The 19584-nt window shown below is 31.4% G+C and overlaps 1 protein-coding gene across 1 annotated transcript; it reads left to right on the forward strand.

Moving 5' to 3' along the window:
- The first annotated feature begins 1623 nt into the window (after window positions 1-1623).
- On the forward strand, window positions 1624-14172 carry LOC123014683 (LIM homeobox transcription factor 1-alpha). Its single transcript, XM_044413910.1, has 7 exons — window positions 1624-1752; window positions 5903-6083; window positions 12955-13172; window positions 13231-13427; window positions 13503-13626; window positions 13703-13882; window positions 13932-14172. The coding sequence occupies exons 1-7, from the start codon at window positions 1749-1751 to the stop codon at window positions 14141-14143; spliced, it is 1116 nt and encodes a 371-aa protein (XP_044269845.1). The 5' UTR covers window positions 1624-1748; the 3' UTR covers window positions 14144-14172.
- Window positions 14173-19584: the final 5412 nt, after the last annotated feature.

The raw sequence follows: 19584 nt of genomic DNA on the forward strand, positions 1-19584 counted from the left end.
TTAATTCTAAAAATGTCAATATTTAATCAAAAATTAAATCGTTAGAGCAAAAGTCGGTCTGTGTGATACTAGAGTGATATTGACAGCTTAACGATTGTAAATTGTTGAACAACGATTAAATAAGGAATTTTTTTATCGGTTTTTGTCGACAGAGCCGACAGTTGACAACAATTAAATCTAAAAATTTGTTTCAAAAAAGATTGAACTGATCGCGTTTGACCTGTTCCCCTGTCATACATTTTACATTGCACCATCAATGTTTATTTTGACGGCGATAATGAATATTGACAATTGACAATTGGGTAAGGTAATATGCTACCTTACCGATTTTACATACAGGATAGAGTTATGGCTTAGTTACCAGCCAACTTTTATAAATGTAAGCAGATTAATTTAATTTAATTTAGTAGTTAGTGCCATTGGTATTGTTGGTTGTGGCAAAAAATCAGAAGAGACACTTGAAACATTTACGTTAATCTAAAATAAAAATTAATTTCTGGGATGATTCTAGGAATTACAAGATCGTTTGATAACAAATATTTATTTTATGACAGATTAAAGTCAAATATGTATTTTCTTATTTGTATGAATTTAATGGTAGCGACTTTTAGCTCTAAATTTCTCAGTGTGGCAAAGTCACAATGTAGATATACAGGGTGATTGAAAACAGCTGTATAATCACTAGGGTGATTGTTAGAATAATTGATTTACTTTCAAGATTGTAAAATGCAGACAAAAATTTTGTACTAACTTTCTATACATACAGTATGTCCCCGGGATTGAGGTTTTATTTATTTGACAATGATGTCAAAGTTAAAAAACAAGGTTATTTTTAAGAAGAACTATCATTATTTAATTATTAAATTAATTGTCAAACTGACATATAGTTGTCAAATAGATAAAACCGCCAATGTGATAGGACTTAACAAGCAGAGAAAAATTAAGAAAGTCCAAAATTAAGAGAAAAATTAACTTTTTTCTTTTCACTGAATCAGAATAATGAAGTTTTAATTACAGATTTGTCCGTTTCAGGTAAAGCAAAAAAATGTTTTTCCTTTGCAGTTTTGAGATAAAATCAAAGAGCGTATACAAAAAGTAGCTATTTCTTCCACTTGTAAACTCAATCCGGGGACATAGTGCAGATACAGTCCTTTAAAGTAGGTAGTTGTTGTATGTACAATATTCAACTTTGTTTTTTAAGTCTAGCCATCATCTAAAATTTAGCAAAAAGTGCAATTTACCTAAGTATCAAACCGTGCATTTTTTTAAATCTCAGAATAAAGCCTTTGTGCTGCAAGTGTATAAATCCGAATCCCTAAAGCCAAGCGAATAACCAAAACTCCGTTTCTTCAATAAAGGGCAAACATGACTGAATATCCGCATCTGAAAGCGAGCCAAAAAGAGCAAAAAGTCGACGCCAGCATATGGGAAAAAATGTTATCTCAGCAGTTCGCGTGCTGATGACCCTATTTGAGCCCTCGTGTCGTACTGATCGAGCGGTAGCGACGGCGCCGTCGAAGGCGGAGCGTCGCGACGCCCGAATCAGCTCCGCCCCGGCGAAGGGATGGCCGGAGTCCCGAAAAGTGTCGCTAGAGGGCCAGGCAATGCATGTGTAAGCTCGTGGCAAAGTACATGGCGGACCACTCATTCGATTGTTAAATACTTGATTAGCTCTAAATAAACATTTAGTTTGTGTTCACTTCTGATCGATTGTTTGGAACTTCCGGTTTGACAGTTTTGCCTAAATAATGGGTAATGTTCTATGTGATGTTGGCTTTTTTCGTTGTGTAGACGCTTTTTCAGGAAGTGGTGTGCGATGAGCTTTTTCATAATTTTGTCGATAAGTCTGACCAGTTAACCACAATGATTCAAAATTTTTTATCACAAAAACTGCTTTGGGACTTATTCAATTTTTAATTCTTAATCATTAGAATTTATATTCAAATTTCTTTTTTGTTTTTGTTTCTAAATTAAAATTAGTCCGTCCTTAAAAGTTAATAATTAAAGTAAACATATTATTATGACTCCCCTTGAAAAATATAATTATTTTAGCAAATTTGAAAATTATTTCAAATTTTTATTTCACGTTAAATAGCTATAAAGATAAGGGAGGAAGAAAGTTTTAAAGTTTAAAGTGTGCCAAACAGAAAGATTGCTTCCAGGTGTTCTCACTGATCTATTTCTGATGTCATGGGGTCACGCATATGAACTACTGTGGTGACAGGTCTATTAAAATTTTTCTGTTTTTGGGGTAATTAAAAAATCAACACATTGTCAAATACTTGATTTCTGTATACTCATACGTGTGAGAGGCGACGACAGTTGGGACAAGCTCCCATATTATTAGAAGAAAGAATGAAATTTTTACGGAAATTTAAAGAAATTTATTCACATGCTTAGTTATTAACACCTCGGTTTAATTAGTTTTTAGGTGATAAATAGAACTTGATTTTTTGTTTAAACGTTTTATAATTGTAAGCATTTATAGAAAATCGTGAATATCTTCAACTGTTCTACAATTAAAAAATATGAAAAAAGTACTGATGTTTCTAAAAATTGTAATACAAAATAATAACTAGGTATTGTAGGTAAACATTTTTGGAAGATTCATTACAATGTTCTCTCAATCGTAAAGACTAAATTACTAGAGTATTAGTTTACACATGCGGAATATTATTATATAGAATTTATTATAATTTAAATACTTATACAGGGTGCGCCAGAACTCGTGCCCCAGAGAAACTTTTCAACTAAGGTAAGATACCAGGAACATGAAAAAAATATTTAAAAAATTTTATCTGTCAAAAAATTTTGACATTTATTTTTTACATTTGACATTTTTTTATATCTATTTAATGATACTGATGATCTTGTATATGTTTTTTTTTAATTATTTAGTAAAGGGACAAAAATTTTGTCAATAAAAGCCACAAATAACATTGAACAGAGTTACAATTTAGGTTACAGCTTCCTTGTTTCCTCTTTTAATAGCCTATAGCAAAAAAACTTTGAAAATCATTTTTCCAATAGAAATAAATAGAGTCAAAGTGCAAACTTTAAACCGTCATAACTTCGAAATTTGTATAGATTTCTCTGGGGCGCGAGTTCTGGCGCAAACTGTATAAAATTTTTAAAAAACTTATTGCAAAATAAATTTTATAGTTTTCACTTCTTTGTTATTTCACTAATACTGCATCTAATGTTGATTAGTTTATTACCGTAATCCATATTTTGCTACTTTTTTGTATTTTGCAAACTTTTTTGTAAATGTGATATAAACATAGAACTTTCAACAAAGTAATTTTTATTGTAAACATTGCTAATATCAATTGACCTTTAGTATACAAAATAAAATAAAAATTAATTAATAAATAAAGTGTCTGTTACATATGGTTTGAACAAACTCATCAGCTTTGGCTAATTATAAAAATTTAACGCAGATGTTTTAACTTTTACGTGTCATACATAGATTTTAAAAATAATCTCTGTTTATTCTAGAGTTGCATACAAAACTTTCTCTTCCCACATACTAAATTAATAAACATAAGAAACTGATAACTTGTCAAATAATGTTTAATAATATTTTGTCAAAATGAAAATATTCAGTTCATTTATGTGCAATATTTAAAATAAAAATCGGTATCAAAAAAATTGTTTATGCCAAAAACCACTCAAAAGGTTCAATTAATTTAATTCCAGTTTATTTTAAGAGTGAAAATTCGTATTTCATTTAATTCATTTCCAAGGGAATAAAGTATCAGATTATCAGTCAAAAATAAGAGAATAAAGTAATAAAGCGTCACTTTTTTCTCTATTAGGAAGAAATAGGTTTAATAATTAAGATTTAGTAGTTAAAACAAAATTTTGCAACAACTTTTTTGAAACATAATTATATTATATCCCTTTTTAATTTTAAAAGCAATTTTTTACAGGGTGCTCCAGAACTCGCGCTTCAGAGAAAAATGTTAAACAAATTCTATCTACAAAAATTTCAAAGTTATGAGAGTTAAATTTTGCACTTATTTCTGTTGGAAAAATAATTTTCCAAGTTTTTTTGCTCCAGGCTATTAGAAGAGGAAACAAGGAAGCCGTATCCTACATTGTAACTCTATTTAATGTTATTTGTGGCTTTTATTGGCACCTTTACTAAGTAATTATAAAAAAACATATACAAAATCACGAGTACCATATTGACATATAAAATGTCAAATGTTAAAAAATAAATGTCAAATTTTTTTGACAAATAGAAGTTTTTAAACATTTTTTCCATGTTCCTGGTACCTTATCTTACTTGAAATTTTTCTCTGGTGCGCGAGTTCTGATAAACCCTGTATATAAGAATTAATTGTTGATTAATGATTGCTTTGATACTTAAGACTGATTTCCAAGATGTCACAGATATTTCAGGAAGAAAGCTTGTATCTTGTACCTTATAACAAAGTAGATACAATGTCAATGTCATTTTTTGACAAACTTATTGTATAATATAAGTACTTACCATCGGTGGACATAAAAAACTGAGACAAAAATGATAATTGTATAAGTCAAAAAATTAGAAGTATTAAACGTCGGATAAATTTGACTTTTTATAAATAACGTTATAAAAGTTATGGTATTATATTGTCTTAAACATTAAGTTAAAGTTCAGTTTTTTAATGCTGTTTACATTTACAATAGTTTTATAAATAACACAATTGATCTAGCATCTCTTTAAATTGCAGTCAATTGTTATTTTGAGTGACATTCAAAAGTTTTATACACGATGAGCAAATTTTGGATGACCCATTTTTCTTCTTCAGCGATGGTATTACCTTGGCATTCTATCAATTTTGACATTATTTTAACAAATTTCTTTAACAATTTCTGAATTTAGCATTTCTAATTAAATAGTGTTAAAAATTTTTTGAAGATAATACAAGTTTTATAGTTTAAAAATCTCGGTTTATTAAATTCTCACTTCTTAACAGTCGAATATAAATTACAATCTCGATTTTTAAAGTGTCTTTTGTTGTTTTAATAGCTATTGCACAATTAAATGGAACAATTTGATTTAATAAATGATTTTATAAAGTATTATTTTTATTAATTTCGAAGTAAATTTTAAATTATAGTTATTTTGTTGTTTATTGAATGACAACATATTTTATAATATGGTCTATTTATTTGGTATACCTACGCTAAAAATAAATAAATGTACAACACTAGGAGCTCTGTTCGGTAAACAAAAAATCATGTAATCTACAATTTTGCAAGAATCTAGTGAAGGTTGACCAGATCACCTGTAAGCCATCTGAATTATTTACGCCCCGCAATAATAACAGTCCTGTCTGCTATATGAATCAATTAATCACGCTTCAGTTAAGCTCAATAATCCCCCTACGATCCGATTATTCGGCTCTTTGCCTATTAGCTCCCTCGCCCTCTACGGCCTGCATACTGCACTGTCTAATTGATAAAATATTCCAGCTATGTTTACACGCACACGCACAATTTTCTCCAAAAAAACAAAACCACCAAAATCGTGTTCCCGAAATACACGAGTATGAGATTTAAACATTGAATTTCTTCTGACCATCTGACTGGAAATGAAACTCTTGAAATGCACCGACTGACACCGAGGGTGCGCTAAACACTAATAAGCATGACGTTGCATGAAATCGCGATTTAAAGAGTTAAATAGGCAACAAAGGCTTTATGTTCCGGATTAACACCCTCAAATTTGCTAAATGTATTCAGAGACCGAGTTTAAAGCTGGAGATTGATGAAGTTTTACCGCAGGTGGCTCTTGTAGACAGATTTGTACACAATTAGATGGATGCAGTTTTGGCAAATCGTAGTTTTCGACATTATGTGGGCGTTTCTAAAACGAAGCTTTTTAGGTAATTGATTTTTGATTTTTTAGCAGCGGGATTAGGTCCGTTGTGCAGCATGTGTTGCAGACCCATTAACGATCGATTCCTTCTAAGGATAATGGACGTCTCATATCACGAACATTGTGTGCAGTGTTGTGCCTGTGGAGACCGCCTGCATCACACATGTTTCGTCAAAGACTCCAAACTCTACTGTAGACTCGATTATGATAGGTAAGTTTGGATAATCGCCACAAATCTCATTTCTTTTGATGTTAATAAAAAGTCTAACAACTCTAAGTCTCACAAAAATTTCCGATGGCTTCATTATAAATCTTCTTGATTTACTAAAGTAAATCTAGGAATAGAAATTTGCAAATTTTCAGGACTACCAAAATAAGAGCAAAGTTTTTTAATTCTTCAGTTTTTCAGATGCCAGACATATTTGTTATGCCTACTCGTATAAATCAGACAGAGTGTTTTTTAATTAAGTTTAGTTTACTACTTATTGTTAGTAGAATCCGAAGAACTATTTTAATTATTGGAAAAAAAGTTTTTTTTTGAGACATTTTCTAAGTCAACTCATAGAAAAACTCTTTCACTTAATATAAGATTTTTTACTTAAAATCACTAATCAAACAATTCTATCAATGTTTGTTAACTGGAAAAATTAGTTCCGAAGAATTCACTAGTTCCTGGACTATGCAGGGTGATTCATGAGGAATAATGAGCCCGACCAAATATTTGATAGAACCACCATTACACTTTTGTAAGTTGTTTTGCGACACTTAAAAAATATATACAGGGTGTTTCACATAATTTTACGAGGCCTGCGCCTGTAAGATGCAATCAATAATACATATTCCGATACGAACTCGATTACAAATTTTGAAAAATTGGAAAATCTTCTCTAGTTTGTTCACCCTTTCAAAAATTACAACGTTAGTTAGTGATTAAGAAGATAAACTATAGAATCATATTCATGCCGTCACTTGATGGAACAAATGATAATTGTTTCTGAAAAACTGCAGTTTTATGACTATTAATGAAACAGTGATTAGTTTGACAACTGCTGTCATGGGTTTCCAAAAATTAAATAATTAAATGTGTGTTTTTTGTATCCAGTCTTCTGTGACTTTTGTATATTTGGGTGCGTACATTAGGCGCAAGCCTCGTAAAATTATGTGAAACACCCTGTATAATTTGGATCCACGATGCCTATTATTGTCATCAATCATCGTCATTGTCATTTTTGACAAACGTTACAAATTTATTATAAACAGCAAAATATGGATTTATTCCAATGATGAGAAGACTGACATGATTTTAGCTTATGGAGAATGTTTGAAAAATGTATATCTTGCTTCCTGTGTTATGCCCAATTATATCCCGAAAGAAAGAGCATCTTCTGACACGATCAGGTTAGTTTTGAGAAAATTGGGTTCTTTTTAAGTTATCAAGGCAAAGGATACCACTGGATGAAACTTGAATGAGTGCCCCATTCGTATTTTAATATACCCATTATTGTGTTGGTATTTCAATTATTTCTGCTTTTTATTATTTTAATGTCAAAACTGACAAATTGTAAGTGTGCTCGCTATGATTTCATATTTATTACAAAAAATCTTTGAAATCTACCTGACTTTTTAAAATGTAATGTTGGTTGCATCGAGAATTTGGTCAAGCTCATTATTTCTCGTGAATCATCCTGTAGATTAGATTTAAAATTTAATCAAACAACAATTAAATTAAACTTTTTTCTTGATAACTAAAAATAGGTGAGTTATAGACAGGGCCGTAACCAGGATTTTATTTCGGGGGGGATTTCTTGTTGGTCCATGAAAATAAAATGCAAGGAGGCGGATTAAAAAGCAAAAATTTCTAAGTACACGTTTTTATTTTAAATTATAAATATATAATATAAATTATTTAAATTTAAATATTCATTTTTAAAACAAATATTTTCTATGAACATATAACGAAAAATGCTACGTAAAGGATGCATCTTTTAATAGTTTTTTTTTCAATATTTCCGAAATCATTTTAGAAAAAAATTTCAAAATTTGGTACAGATGATAACTTTTATACACCTAAACAAGTACAATAAAATGTTGAAATTTTTAATTAGGGGCTTCCTAAACTAGATGGGATTAGGGTAAAAATTTACTGTATCTTGCCTGTGGTTTCTTACTACTTTCAGCAACAAAATTTCATAGTTTTTCATAAAAAAAGGTCTTTTGTGTTTTTCCCATACAATTTACGGATTTACGGTAAAAATCGGTTTAAAAATTTATGTTACAGACCATAAACAACATAAAAATTAAAAATTAAATTTGTTTTACCGTTTAGGACGCCCCTGATTAAAAATTTTGTTATTTGGCATTTGTTTGGGTGTACATATAAAGGTACCAAATTTTGTAATTTTATCTATTCTGAAATATTAGGAAAAACCCTTTAAAAAACGTACCTTTTTTAGGGGGTGTAGCTCCTTTTCATAGCATTTTTCAAAACACTTTTATCTTAAAATTTAATATTCTATTAACTATTTAAATTTGTACCTAACAATAAAAATGAAACACTGTATAATTAACACATGAAAAATTAATTCACAAAAATTTAAAATCAACTCACTAAAATAACAAAAAGACTAAATTTCTAACACTTATCACACTATATAACAAAGTGCTCAGCATTTTGGGGGGGGGGTGGGGGGTTGAACCCCCTAATCCTCCCCCTTGGGTACGGCCCTGGTTATAGATATGTATTTTAATGACATAGATAAATTAAAACTACAAAACATTATTTATTGTTAATTTATTGTTTGACAAAATGAGGAGCAGGCGAAGCACTCAAAGAAGACATCATGAACAATTTTTTTTCTTCTTATTTTCCCAATACTTGTTAGAAGCGGTCTATTACGTGCACCTCCGTTAATAAGATTCCGATATATCTCAATGAAGGTTTCCCTTTATGCATTTCTAAGCGACGTCGGTGAATTTTCTCCCCTGCATATATGTGACACGGGATTAGAACTATCGTGGAAGAACGGCAGGCAGCATATTGCCAACCTCCCCCGATGCAATATGTTCCCGAACCGTCGCGTGTCATGGTTTATATTATTTGAGCCCCTGGAGGAACTCTTTCATACATCGTCGAATGGAGAACAAAGCCATCGCATTCCTTTATTTACAACAATAACACAAGATATTGTTCCCATATATGAGTTTTCACATCATATTGACATTTTTACAAAATAAGCTACGTCTGTATATCTGATACGATTTTTATTATTTTAGTCTGGTATTTGACAAAGCTCTATTCTGTTGACTATTTACAATTACTCGAATTAAAAGCGGCAAAAGTGGTATCAATCACACCGATTCCGGTGCCACCACTCACCAGCAATTGTGTTTTCATAAAGTTTCGTTCAGTTTGTTATTTGTAACTCTTGTTTTCAATGCTGAAATTAAATGTTTTTACAGATTTGGGAAAGCTCTCATGCAAAACAACAATCTGTCATTTTATCTTGTCGCCACATTTACTGAGTATTTGTATTTACATAATGTATATAAAAACTTTCATAGGCAATATTTGAGGCATCAAACCTGTTGTTTTCGTTTTATTAAACGTCAGAATTCATTTATGTGGTCCAGTGAATGTTGGTCGTATCTATAAGGTCAAAGTCACAAAATAGGCATATATAACAAGTTATTGTGCGAGTTAACGATTATATTATTAGTAATAAAGGCCCCATCTAGTAAATACATAAATCTCGTCCTGCTCAAGGTCAGTCACGTGTGCATCGCCTTGAGCCAGGATATTGAAGCTCTGGCTGGTCAACAGCGCCAGTGTGTCGTTCTTGTGTAAATATTGCTCCGTTTCAGCCTCCACCAAAGCGTGAGATTGTGAGTTTTGCTAACACCCCGTTTTGGGGAGGATCCCATCCCCTGCTTATGAGAAAGCAACAATTTTGCGGTTTCTCGTCGAACATTTTGTCGCAAATTTTAATTATTAGTAACAGGTAAAGAACGCCAACTTTGTACCGGATTGCTGTTGGGTACTTTGGATAAACTTTGCCCTCAAATATATATCTATGTCATTTAGGCAACCTTCGACGCGAAGGCAAATATTTGGAGAGTTCGACGGCAAGTTAGAAAGTTCCAGAAATGAGTTTTTGTCAAAGACACAACGACGAGCCGCTCTGTTTAACTTTTGCTCTTAAACTTTTGATCAATAGCGTGTGAATTCTCTAATTACTTTTCTTACGTTCAATATTGGGGTGGTGAAGGGAGGGAAAATCGGGGTCGGATTTTATTTTATTCAGATAAGGAGGTTGTTTCATCTTGAACAAATATTTTCGGACACCTGTAATGCGAGGGGATGTACGAATGAGATATTCAGAAATGCACACACATGACTCCCCAGTTGCGACATCCTCGCCCTCGCGGCTTTTTAACTGAGATATATAAGCGGGGTCGGATCGTGTAGGGCAAATTTGTGATCGAGGCAGTGGCGGAACAAAATGAACAAAAATGACAAAATTGAAAATTGCAAAAAATTTTGCTACAACTGTTTAAAATGCATCAAATGCATAAAACAAAATTAGTATCAGATAGTAAAAAGCTCAAATTAAAGTACAAAACAGTTTCGCAGATTCCACCGTAAATAGCAACAGTAGTGCACAATAATATGTTACTTTGCTTTGAACGCTTGTTTTGTTACATCAGACTAATTTTCCCTAAATAACAACATAACACAATAGAATACAAAATATGCAATATTTTATATTTTAGAACAAAGTATGTACAAGAATGCGAGTTTGGTAATTTATCGAACACCCAATTTAAAATTATTTTTCTGATTTTTCTTAAGTGTAAATATTTACTAGAAATTTTATTTAGTTAAGTGTTTTCAAAAATTTCTGCTACTGTTTCAATAATTAGAATTTATTTTCTTAATTTTTTAGGCAGTAGTTTACTTAGCTAAAAACTTATAACATGCAAGTCTCACTTTTACGAAAATTTATTGTTATTTTAAAATGCAGATAAAACTTTGACAAATAATCTGTTTTTTGCAATTCCATGAATACTTTTCAGAATCGTAAAAAAACAACAAAAAAGTCCAACACTTAATTTTTTTATTTTGCGTCTGAAAGAAAGCTTATTTTGATACCAAAACCGATGCTTTAATGAGCCATTTCATTTCACCCATTTTTGAGGGCTGAAATAAACCAGTACAATTTAGTAAATTTTCAGCGGCGTTTTGAGCGATTTCTTTTATTTTAAGTAGTGTGCACGAAATATTTGCAGTATTTATTGTTAATTCAATAAAATTTGTGTGAAATACTCGAAACTTGACACTTGAAAATCGAATTTTTCAAATTTTAAGTTATTTATTACCAACCACCACCTTATTACGGCAAAATATTCTAAATTTTGAAAAATCGATTTTTATGTTATGTTTTTTAAGTACGTAAAACGCGCAAAATAGAAAAAAATAAAAAAACTTGTTCCATAAGTTACTTCTTTTTTTTATAAAACTCGCACTGCTGCTCGTTTCATAAACCTGAACTCGTTCCACAAAACTTGCCTTACAATACGCGTTCTTTATACTATTTCTGTTACAAAACAGGTAAGTTAGCCAAACAAGGACCACTTAATTTCTACAACTTTTTATATATGTATACCTACATGTGTTTTCAAATATGCAAAGGTTTCGATTTATTATCGAAATTTTACTTAGGTTGAAGTTGTGTTTAACAATGTGTAAAAATGCTGTTTTGTTAATTTTCTACATGTTTTTACATCAACATAAAATATTACAAAAGGCCTTTTTTGGAACCTCTTAGCCCCAAATAAAGCCCACCATCGACATTAAATAAAGCTCATATTTAAAACTTGGAATAGGATCTTTCAGTAATCGTATTAACATTAAGTTAGAGAAAAAATCTTTAATAAACAAAAAAAACAACATAAAAACACAAGAAAAAATTAAAGAAATTTCAAAACATGTATTAATATGTAATTAGAAATATTCAATTTTAACATCCAACACGATGAGGCATCAGTTTAAAATACAGAGTGCGCCCGAACTCGCGCTCAGAGAAAAATGTCATGTAAGTGGTGAGATATCAGGAGCATGGGAAAAATATTTTCGAAGTTATGAAAGTTTCAGTTTTGCACTTGGACTCAATTTATTTCTGTTGTAAAAATAATTTTTTAAGTTTTTATGCTACAGGCTATTAGAAGAGGAAAAAAAGAAGCTGTATCCGAAATTGTAACTCTATTTAGTGTTATTTGTGGCTATAATTGGCAAAATTTTTGTATGTTTTCTAAATAATTATAAAAAACATATACAAGATCATCAGTATAATTAAGTATACATAAAAAAATCTAAAATGTCAAAAAATAAATGTCAAAATTCTTGGCAGATAGAATTTTTTAAACATTTTTTCCATGTTTCTGGTATCTTATCTTATTTGAAATTTTTTTCTAAGGCGCGAGTTCTGACACACCCTATATATTTCACCATTTACAGTCAACTAAAAGACGTATCTAGGACTAACTTGTATGATGATAGGTAGCTGGAGATCCGTATTTTAAGTGGTTTTAATTTTTAATTGGGACAGAAAAATTGACGGTGGGCCATATTTGGCGTAAGAACCTTAATAAAACTTAAAACTGTCACCAGTGCACACCAGTAACTCTAGTAGCTGTAATAAATTAATGAATTAATATTATTATTGGTACTACTTTAACTTTTTATTTACCTATAGGTACATTCACCTGCTCTTGTTCAAATAAAGTAACTAAAAGTTTTCGTAGAACCTTTAGAAGGTGGATATAGAAATTTTGTTAAAAACAGGTCTTAAAATTTACAAATTATAATCTTCATCTTTTATTGAAAATAAAAAAATTGTGTTTTGCGTACGCCACTGTTCTCACCAGCAAGCTGTCGGACGACACAATAGTGACGTCGCACGTGTGGTCGCGGCATAAAACGACACCACAATAATTAATATATTCACAGCGTATGATTCAAGCTCCGTCTATTCCATGCTATTAAACATCGATTGCTAATCACGTTCCCCTTGATTCATTTTTAGGCTGTTCATAAAGAAATGCTTGGCATGTTCGGAACGAATAGCGCCTGAAGAACTGGTGATGAGGGCCAGCGAAAATATTTTCCATTTAAGATGTTTCGTGTGCGTGGTGTGCGGAATAAGACTTCAGAAAGGAGACCTCTACGTCATCAAACAAGGACAGCTTTTCTGCAGAATCGACTACGAGAAAGAAGTGGAGATGATGCAAGGGTTCGGACATGGTAATGACTGAAATTTACTAGTGCCAAAAGTTTAGAATGAAACCTTTTGTTGACTTAGGTGAATTTATCTGCGACGAACTTTTGCCGTCGAATCGGACCCACGACGGGCGCCGAGGACCCAAAAGACCTCGAACAATTCTCACAACTCAGCAACGAAGGGCATTCAAAGCTTCTTTTGAAGTTAGTCCCAAGCCTTGCAGGAAAGTTCGAGAAGCTCTTGCTAAAGATACCGGACTGAGCGTCCGAATAGTTCAAGTGAGTGCAACTTTTCGTTAAGAATTGCGATTTTTCTGCCACGTCAGACGGAAGTAATCGCGTTGTTTCCGGCAGGTTTGGTTCCAGAACCAGCGCGCCAAGATGAAAAAGATGCAAAAGAAAGCGCGTCAGGACAACAAAGGAGGCAAGGACGCCGACAATGACGATAAGAAACTCAACGTCAAAGAGGAAGAACAAAGCGAGTAGATCCACTTTAATTAATTTTTAATTAAGCGAAGGGGGCGTTTTTCTAATTTTATCGGGTCATTTGGCAGGTCCGCGATCGACGCCATTTTACAACGATAGTTGCAGCGACACGGAAACGACGCCCGGAGACGGCGACGCCCTCATGCACCCCAGGGGCGACTCCAAGCACTTTCTCGCGATCAAAGAGGAAATGGAAGACGGATCGTATTTTAAAACCAACAACAACTTGCCGCTGCACGCCTTCTCAGGTATAATCCGGTTTTGTTTTATTATTTTTGTTTTGCGAGTTTTGTGTAGGGTTAGGAGACGTTAGGCGCGAGGATGGGTACATGGGGATCTCATTTCCTTCTTCGCTTGATTCGGGACAGCAAAATATGTTTATGACGCCTCCCATGGCTCACCAGAATCCGCCTCATGCAAATCCCGGACTTAATCCCATCGATCGGCTGTATTCCATGCAGAATTCATATTTTTGCGCCGAGGAAGAACATAATATGATAGAACCCTGAATACCCAACGACAAAACATAAGACTGAAATTTTGATGGACGGCTTCATAAATCTCATTTTTATCGATGTGTACTCTCAAATAAAACAATTCATAAGAACACCGGTGTTTCACTTTCTTAGTAATCCTTATTTCCTCCTACACAGACAAGAAGAAAATTTTATCAAAAATCGTTTACGTCTCAGCTGATTGAATTTTTAATAAATTGTAGGAAAACAAAACGTTCTCGGAAAATCCGAGACATAATAAATATCTTAAGAGAAAATAATCTCGAATTATTTCATTGACAGTGATAGAACTGTTATCTGCATTTAGAGCTGGACAATAGCTAAGAGTACTTTACTGAGCTGTAGGCTGTAGATAAGCTGCATAGTAGAGCATTTGTGAAATGTTAATTCGCATAAAAGATGATTTTCCTTTTAGTTTTTTTTAAAATTTTATTAGCTTTATTGTACTTTCTTTGATTTAAATTAAAACATTTGTCGTTAAGTCTTTAATTTGAAATCATAATAGTACTTTTTTAAGTTTTTTTTTCATTAAATAACGAAAAAAAAGATTTAACTTAAAAAATGTTTATTTTACTTAGGTATGCATGGTTATATTTAAAGTAAATTAAAACTTTGTGAATTTGTTCGTGAGATGCGTAAAAAAAAGTATTGGTGATTTTTTTATATAAAAAATGCATTATTATAGCGAAGATATTTCTATATTTCATTATCTGAAAAGAAAAGAGTAGTTATGAGAACAGTAAAGCATTTAATTGTCACTTTTTGTATTATAAAAATCATTACAAATAATTATCTTTGATTTTTGAGGTTTGGTAACCCATAATCCAAAAAAGCTACTTTTTTAAGCTATAGCGTATGAGGTAAACTATTTATTGATAGCTATGTGCTACATACAAACTAAAGATAAATTTGTTTCAAATCAACTTAGAGAGTACTAACTAAACTGAACTTTGAAGTTCAGAAGGCATAAAAAAATGTGTATCTAATACATAATGCTGTAAACCCCTAGTGACAAATTTAAGACCAAGAAAAGCCTGTAGAAGAAATATTGTGGAAAATTACAATCCATTTAATGAAACGTATAGGTAGTTTTTTTAAAGAGTAATAAAAACTGCACTATATTAAATTATTTCTTCTGTTCCTTTGTTCATTCTTGATTTTAGTTACATTTTGTAAAATTCTCTACTCACTTTCAAAATTTTCATTAACAATTTATAATTTATAATTTCCATTCGACATTACATTGATTTTCCATTTTTAAAATTGCTTATGGTTGTTAAAAATGACTCTATAGAATTTACAAACTGGTCGTTCATTTTCAATATTGAGTGCATGCATTCATCTAAATCAAACCTCGATGGCATTTAATTAAATGATATTTTGTGAGTGATATTTATTTAGTGTGCTGCAAAGTGTATCCGCATATTTGTTTTATTGACATGTCGAGTATTTTATCACCGACATAGTATTTGCCTAAAATTCATTCATCAGTCCGCCCTGATCCAAAACCAATAAAAGTGTATAAACAATAATTTAATTTTTACTTGATACTTTTAGATATTATCCGTGTAAACATCAGCCAAAGAGTATCAGGTGAATGAGTATTCAGGTGTGAGTTCCCAAGTGTCGATAGTATACACCTGCAAAAAAATGGCGGCTCTCACGCTATCTTATCAACTTTTATCTGGTAGGATTTCCAAAAAAACATAAAAAATAAGTCTAAAAATATCGTTCCCTATTTTGAGGGCTTAAGTCGCTAGAACACTCCATCTGGTTCAGAAGTGGAAAAGTATCTGCACCCTTTAATCCTATAAATGCACATATTGTGTAACATTGTCAGGTAATTCCATGGCTAAGGAACAGGAGCGTTGATTACTACCAAGCATTAAAGCTTTAATAACGTTTGACAGTAATTCCTCTCATTGCTTTTGCCAAAGGGGCACCCTCTTCAATAATCGAATATTACCTAATGCTAACACGACCTCATAGTGGGCGACATTATCATTACCATTGTTTGCATAAGCTCGTGCTCTGAAAGAGACTATGGGAGTTGTAAACTCAATCTTGATGTTATTACTGTATTTTCTAGAAACGGAAATGTAGATAATCAGAAAATGTGCTGCTTGGCAATACTGATCTTGGCTAAAATAGATAGTTTAGTTCACCTGATTATCTTCCAATTGGTTTATAAAGTAGTTACATACATGTATTGAATTATTAAATGTATGGAGAACTAAACTTTTGAACATGTAATAAAAATAATGCATAAGTTATGCACCATTATTAATTATTAATTACAAAAGTTAGTATTAGAAGCAGACCCGTAGCTAGATAAGGAGGCCAAGTAGGACTGAGCGCTACTTTAAATATTCTGAGACCTACTATAAATATTTTGAGCCCTACTTTAAAACTTTGTTTTTTTTATCAACTTTTTGTAGAAATAATAACGTATAAAGTTATAATATGTACAAACTGAATCAAAATTATTATTATTTTTTTAATTCTTAACCGACATTTTTTATTAGTTTCTTACTGTTTTATACACATCGTTATCTTTCTGGTAAGCATAAGAAATTAAAAATAAAATGCAGAAAAAATAAAATAAAAAAAACTTAAAAAAGTCATAGAAATTTTTATACAAACAGCTTTATCTTGTTTTCTTGCTTCATTTTATAAGAGGTGATTGTTTTTTGTTTTTATTTTTTTGTGTTTAGGTTTTATATTAAGTGTTTTCATGTTAATTATTTAAAAAAAATATACAAAAAACAATTGCCTCTTATCAAATAAAGCAAAAACAAAAAAATAAAACCTTTTATGTTTAATTGTCAATATTTTTTTGAAGTTTTAATTTTATTTTTTCAATTTTTCTTATTACCAGGTAAACATGTGTGCTATTTAAAACAGTAAACAAAAATGTCAGTTATCATTTAAAAAAAAATGACGTCACAGCTCAAAAACGAATGACGTCATAAATATCACAAATGTCAAAACATAGCATTTAAAAAAAAAATAAAATCGACCTGTTCGAGAATTTTTTTGAAAAAACTGCAGAACTGTTCTAGCCCTACAAAACATTTTGGGAGCCCTACCTAAAAATTGTTTCTAGCGACGGACCTAATTAGAGGCAATTTTTTTAAAAAACAAGAATAAGAAATTGCATTATTTTTTATCAAACTGTCAGATACCTGTGTTATGCAGCACCTAAATCTCACTTTCAGTGCAAAGTTGTTATTTTTAATTAATTATTTTATTCTGAGATTTGTCCCAGATTTGGTTTTATTCACCCATAAAAATAAAACAAAATTTTTAACTACAAAAACAGTTCATATATATTTACTTTTCTTATTGTAAATTCAGTTAATAAACATGTATCTTTAGTTTATTTAAAATTGCTTACAATAAACATTAAGAAAATTGGAAATGTTATAAATAAATACGTATTTTTATCTATTAACACATTAATTAACGCTTTAATTTGTATATACTTTTATAAATCAAAGGTAAGCTGAATCAGATTTATGGTAGAAAAAGACAGTCCATTTATTTCTGAAAAGTTACAAATCACTAACAAATCAAAGTATAATGGTAATTAAAGCTCGGAAACAGTTTGTTATTTTATTATATTCTCACCGAAACAAAGCATTTACAATAAAAGCTTAATTTTTTAATTTCATAAGCTACGATAACACATGGTACAAAAATACTGTTACTAGTACTAGTAAATTTGTACGATTTTATAGTAGTGTTTTCCGAAATCAGTGTATTGGACAATAAAACCGCAGGATCACAACTTATAACCATTTTTATTACCATCGCTTTAGTTTTATATTTTTTCGATGTTGCCACAACCGAGATTTAATTATCATCCATATTGCAAATCTTACATAGAATTGTAAAAAAAGAATACCTAAATAAAATCGGTTGACCATTATACGAGGAGGTATAAACTTGCTTATAATTTTCTGTAAGTTTCCGCCAAAGTGGGTATATATTCAAGACGCGACCTCATAATGGATCTCCCTTTCTGGTGGAAACATCGAAGGAAGGCGGCAAACACTTAAAACCGGAACTTGCGGAGGTTAAGACCGGAGTCGAGAAAATATGGCGCCATGTCGGGACTGCAATAAGGCTTTATTATCCTTTATAAACAGGTAAAAGTGGTGAAGCAGGGGGCGAGCGAATGAGTTCGCCTTCCCTTAAGCTCGACTTTACGAGCGGTCGTTTAAACCCGATGACAAGTGACGAACTGTATGGCACAATATCGTGCGCCATTCCGGGATCCGGACTACCGCCCGGATATTGCAATGTTTATGCGTCAAGCTGTAAATCGTCTTGGCCTCGTAAATCGCTTATTGGATTCCATTTGCTCGGTCGTTATGTGTAACATGTGCGAAAATGCTGCCGAGGCGATTCGTGACCGCACCAGAAATCGACAAAAACTAATTTGCGCATTTTATTATTTTAAACAAAGTGCTAAGCATAATTTCAACATAAGATTGATAACACAATTAAAATTATGCCTATGCGTGATTCCAAAAAAACTTGCAACTTTTCAACAATCTTTGAATGTTTTTTAGCAGTGTAGATTTACGTAAATATCACAGGCCGACAAAAAAAAATCATGTCGTGACAACTTGACAAATTTTATATCATTTTGTTCGTCTCAGTGAGACAAATCAAATGCCCTTAAAAAAAAATTAAAAGTCCACACACTTTGAACTAAATAATTTTAAATAATAAATTTAAAATACTTTAACTTTAAAAAATCATTACTCAATAACTATTAGGCCGATTTCCTTCAAATAAAGACCATTCTAAAGGGATGGCCTTGCCCTTTAGAATGATATAAAATTTGAAATTAAATGTTAGCAAACTTTTCTTTGAACAGTGTTCGAAGAAGTTCGAAGTAAATCTAAATAATCTAAGAAAAACCCTACGAGTAAATTTTTTTTTCATTATTACCATCGTGTAGAGCATCTTTTTATTAGTTGTAATCCAAATTTTCAAAAAAATATACCGAGTAGTTTTCAAGATATGATTTTTTGAAGTTAAGGTTTGCTAATGAAGCATTGCTCCATATAGGAGAAATGCATGTTAATCTTACTTAAAATTGCATTTTTAGAAAAGTATTTGTTTTAAGACTCTTCTTTTGCCTAAAAATGGTCAATTACACCTTCTTGGTTTTAATTACAATAAACAAAAACTGTTTGTTTACTTAAAACAAATAAAGAGTACATGCGTACTAATTAAAGCAAATAAATAGTTTTTTTGTTGTGAAAATGACCACTGATCATTGAGCAAAGAGGATCTACAAGTTTAAGGCACGAGCCTTAAATATAAGAACAAATCTTTTTCAAATCAAATCACTTTCTATTCAGATTTTGACTTGTTCACTTTGTTCTATCTTTCTGAACTTTTTTTGAAAATGTTCTGAG

This window comes from Tribolium madens, unplaced genomic scaffold, assembly GCF_015345945.1.
Source record: "Tribolium madens isolate multiple individuals breed KSU strain unplaced genomic scaffold, Tmad_KSU_1.1 Scaffold_97;HRSCAF=244;Tcas5.2_LG3a, whole genome shotgun sequence".
NCBI classification, from domain to species: domain Eukaryota; kingdom Metazoa; phylum Arthropoda; class Insecta; order Coleoptera; family Tenebrionidae; genus Tribolium; species Tribolium madens.

What these genes read in the sequence shown, in the direction of transcription:
- LOC123014683 (XM_044413910.1), top strand. An exon ending in GATGCAAGGGTTCGGACATG is followed by an intron (nt 13,173 to 13,230) that starts GTAATGACTGAA and finishes TTGTTGACTTAG; the next exon opens with GTGAATTTATCTGCGACGAA. An exon ending in CGTCAAAGAGGAAGAACAAA is followed by an intron (nt 13,627 to 13,702) that starts GCGAGTAGATCC and finishes GTCATTTGGCAG; the next exon opens with GTCCGCGATCGACGCCATTT.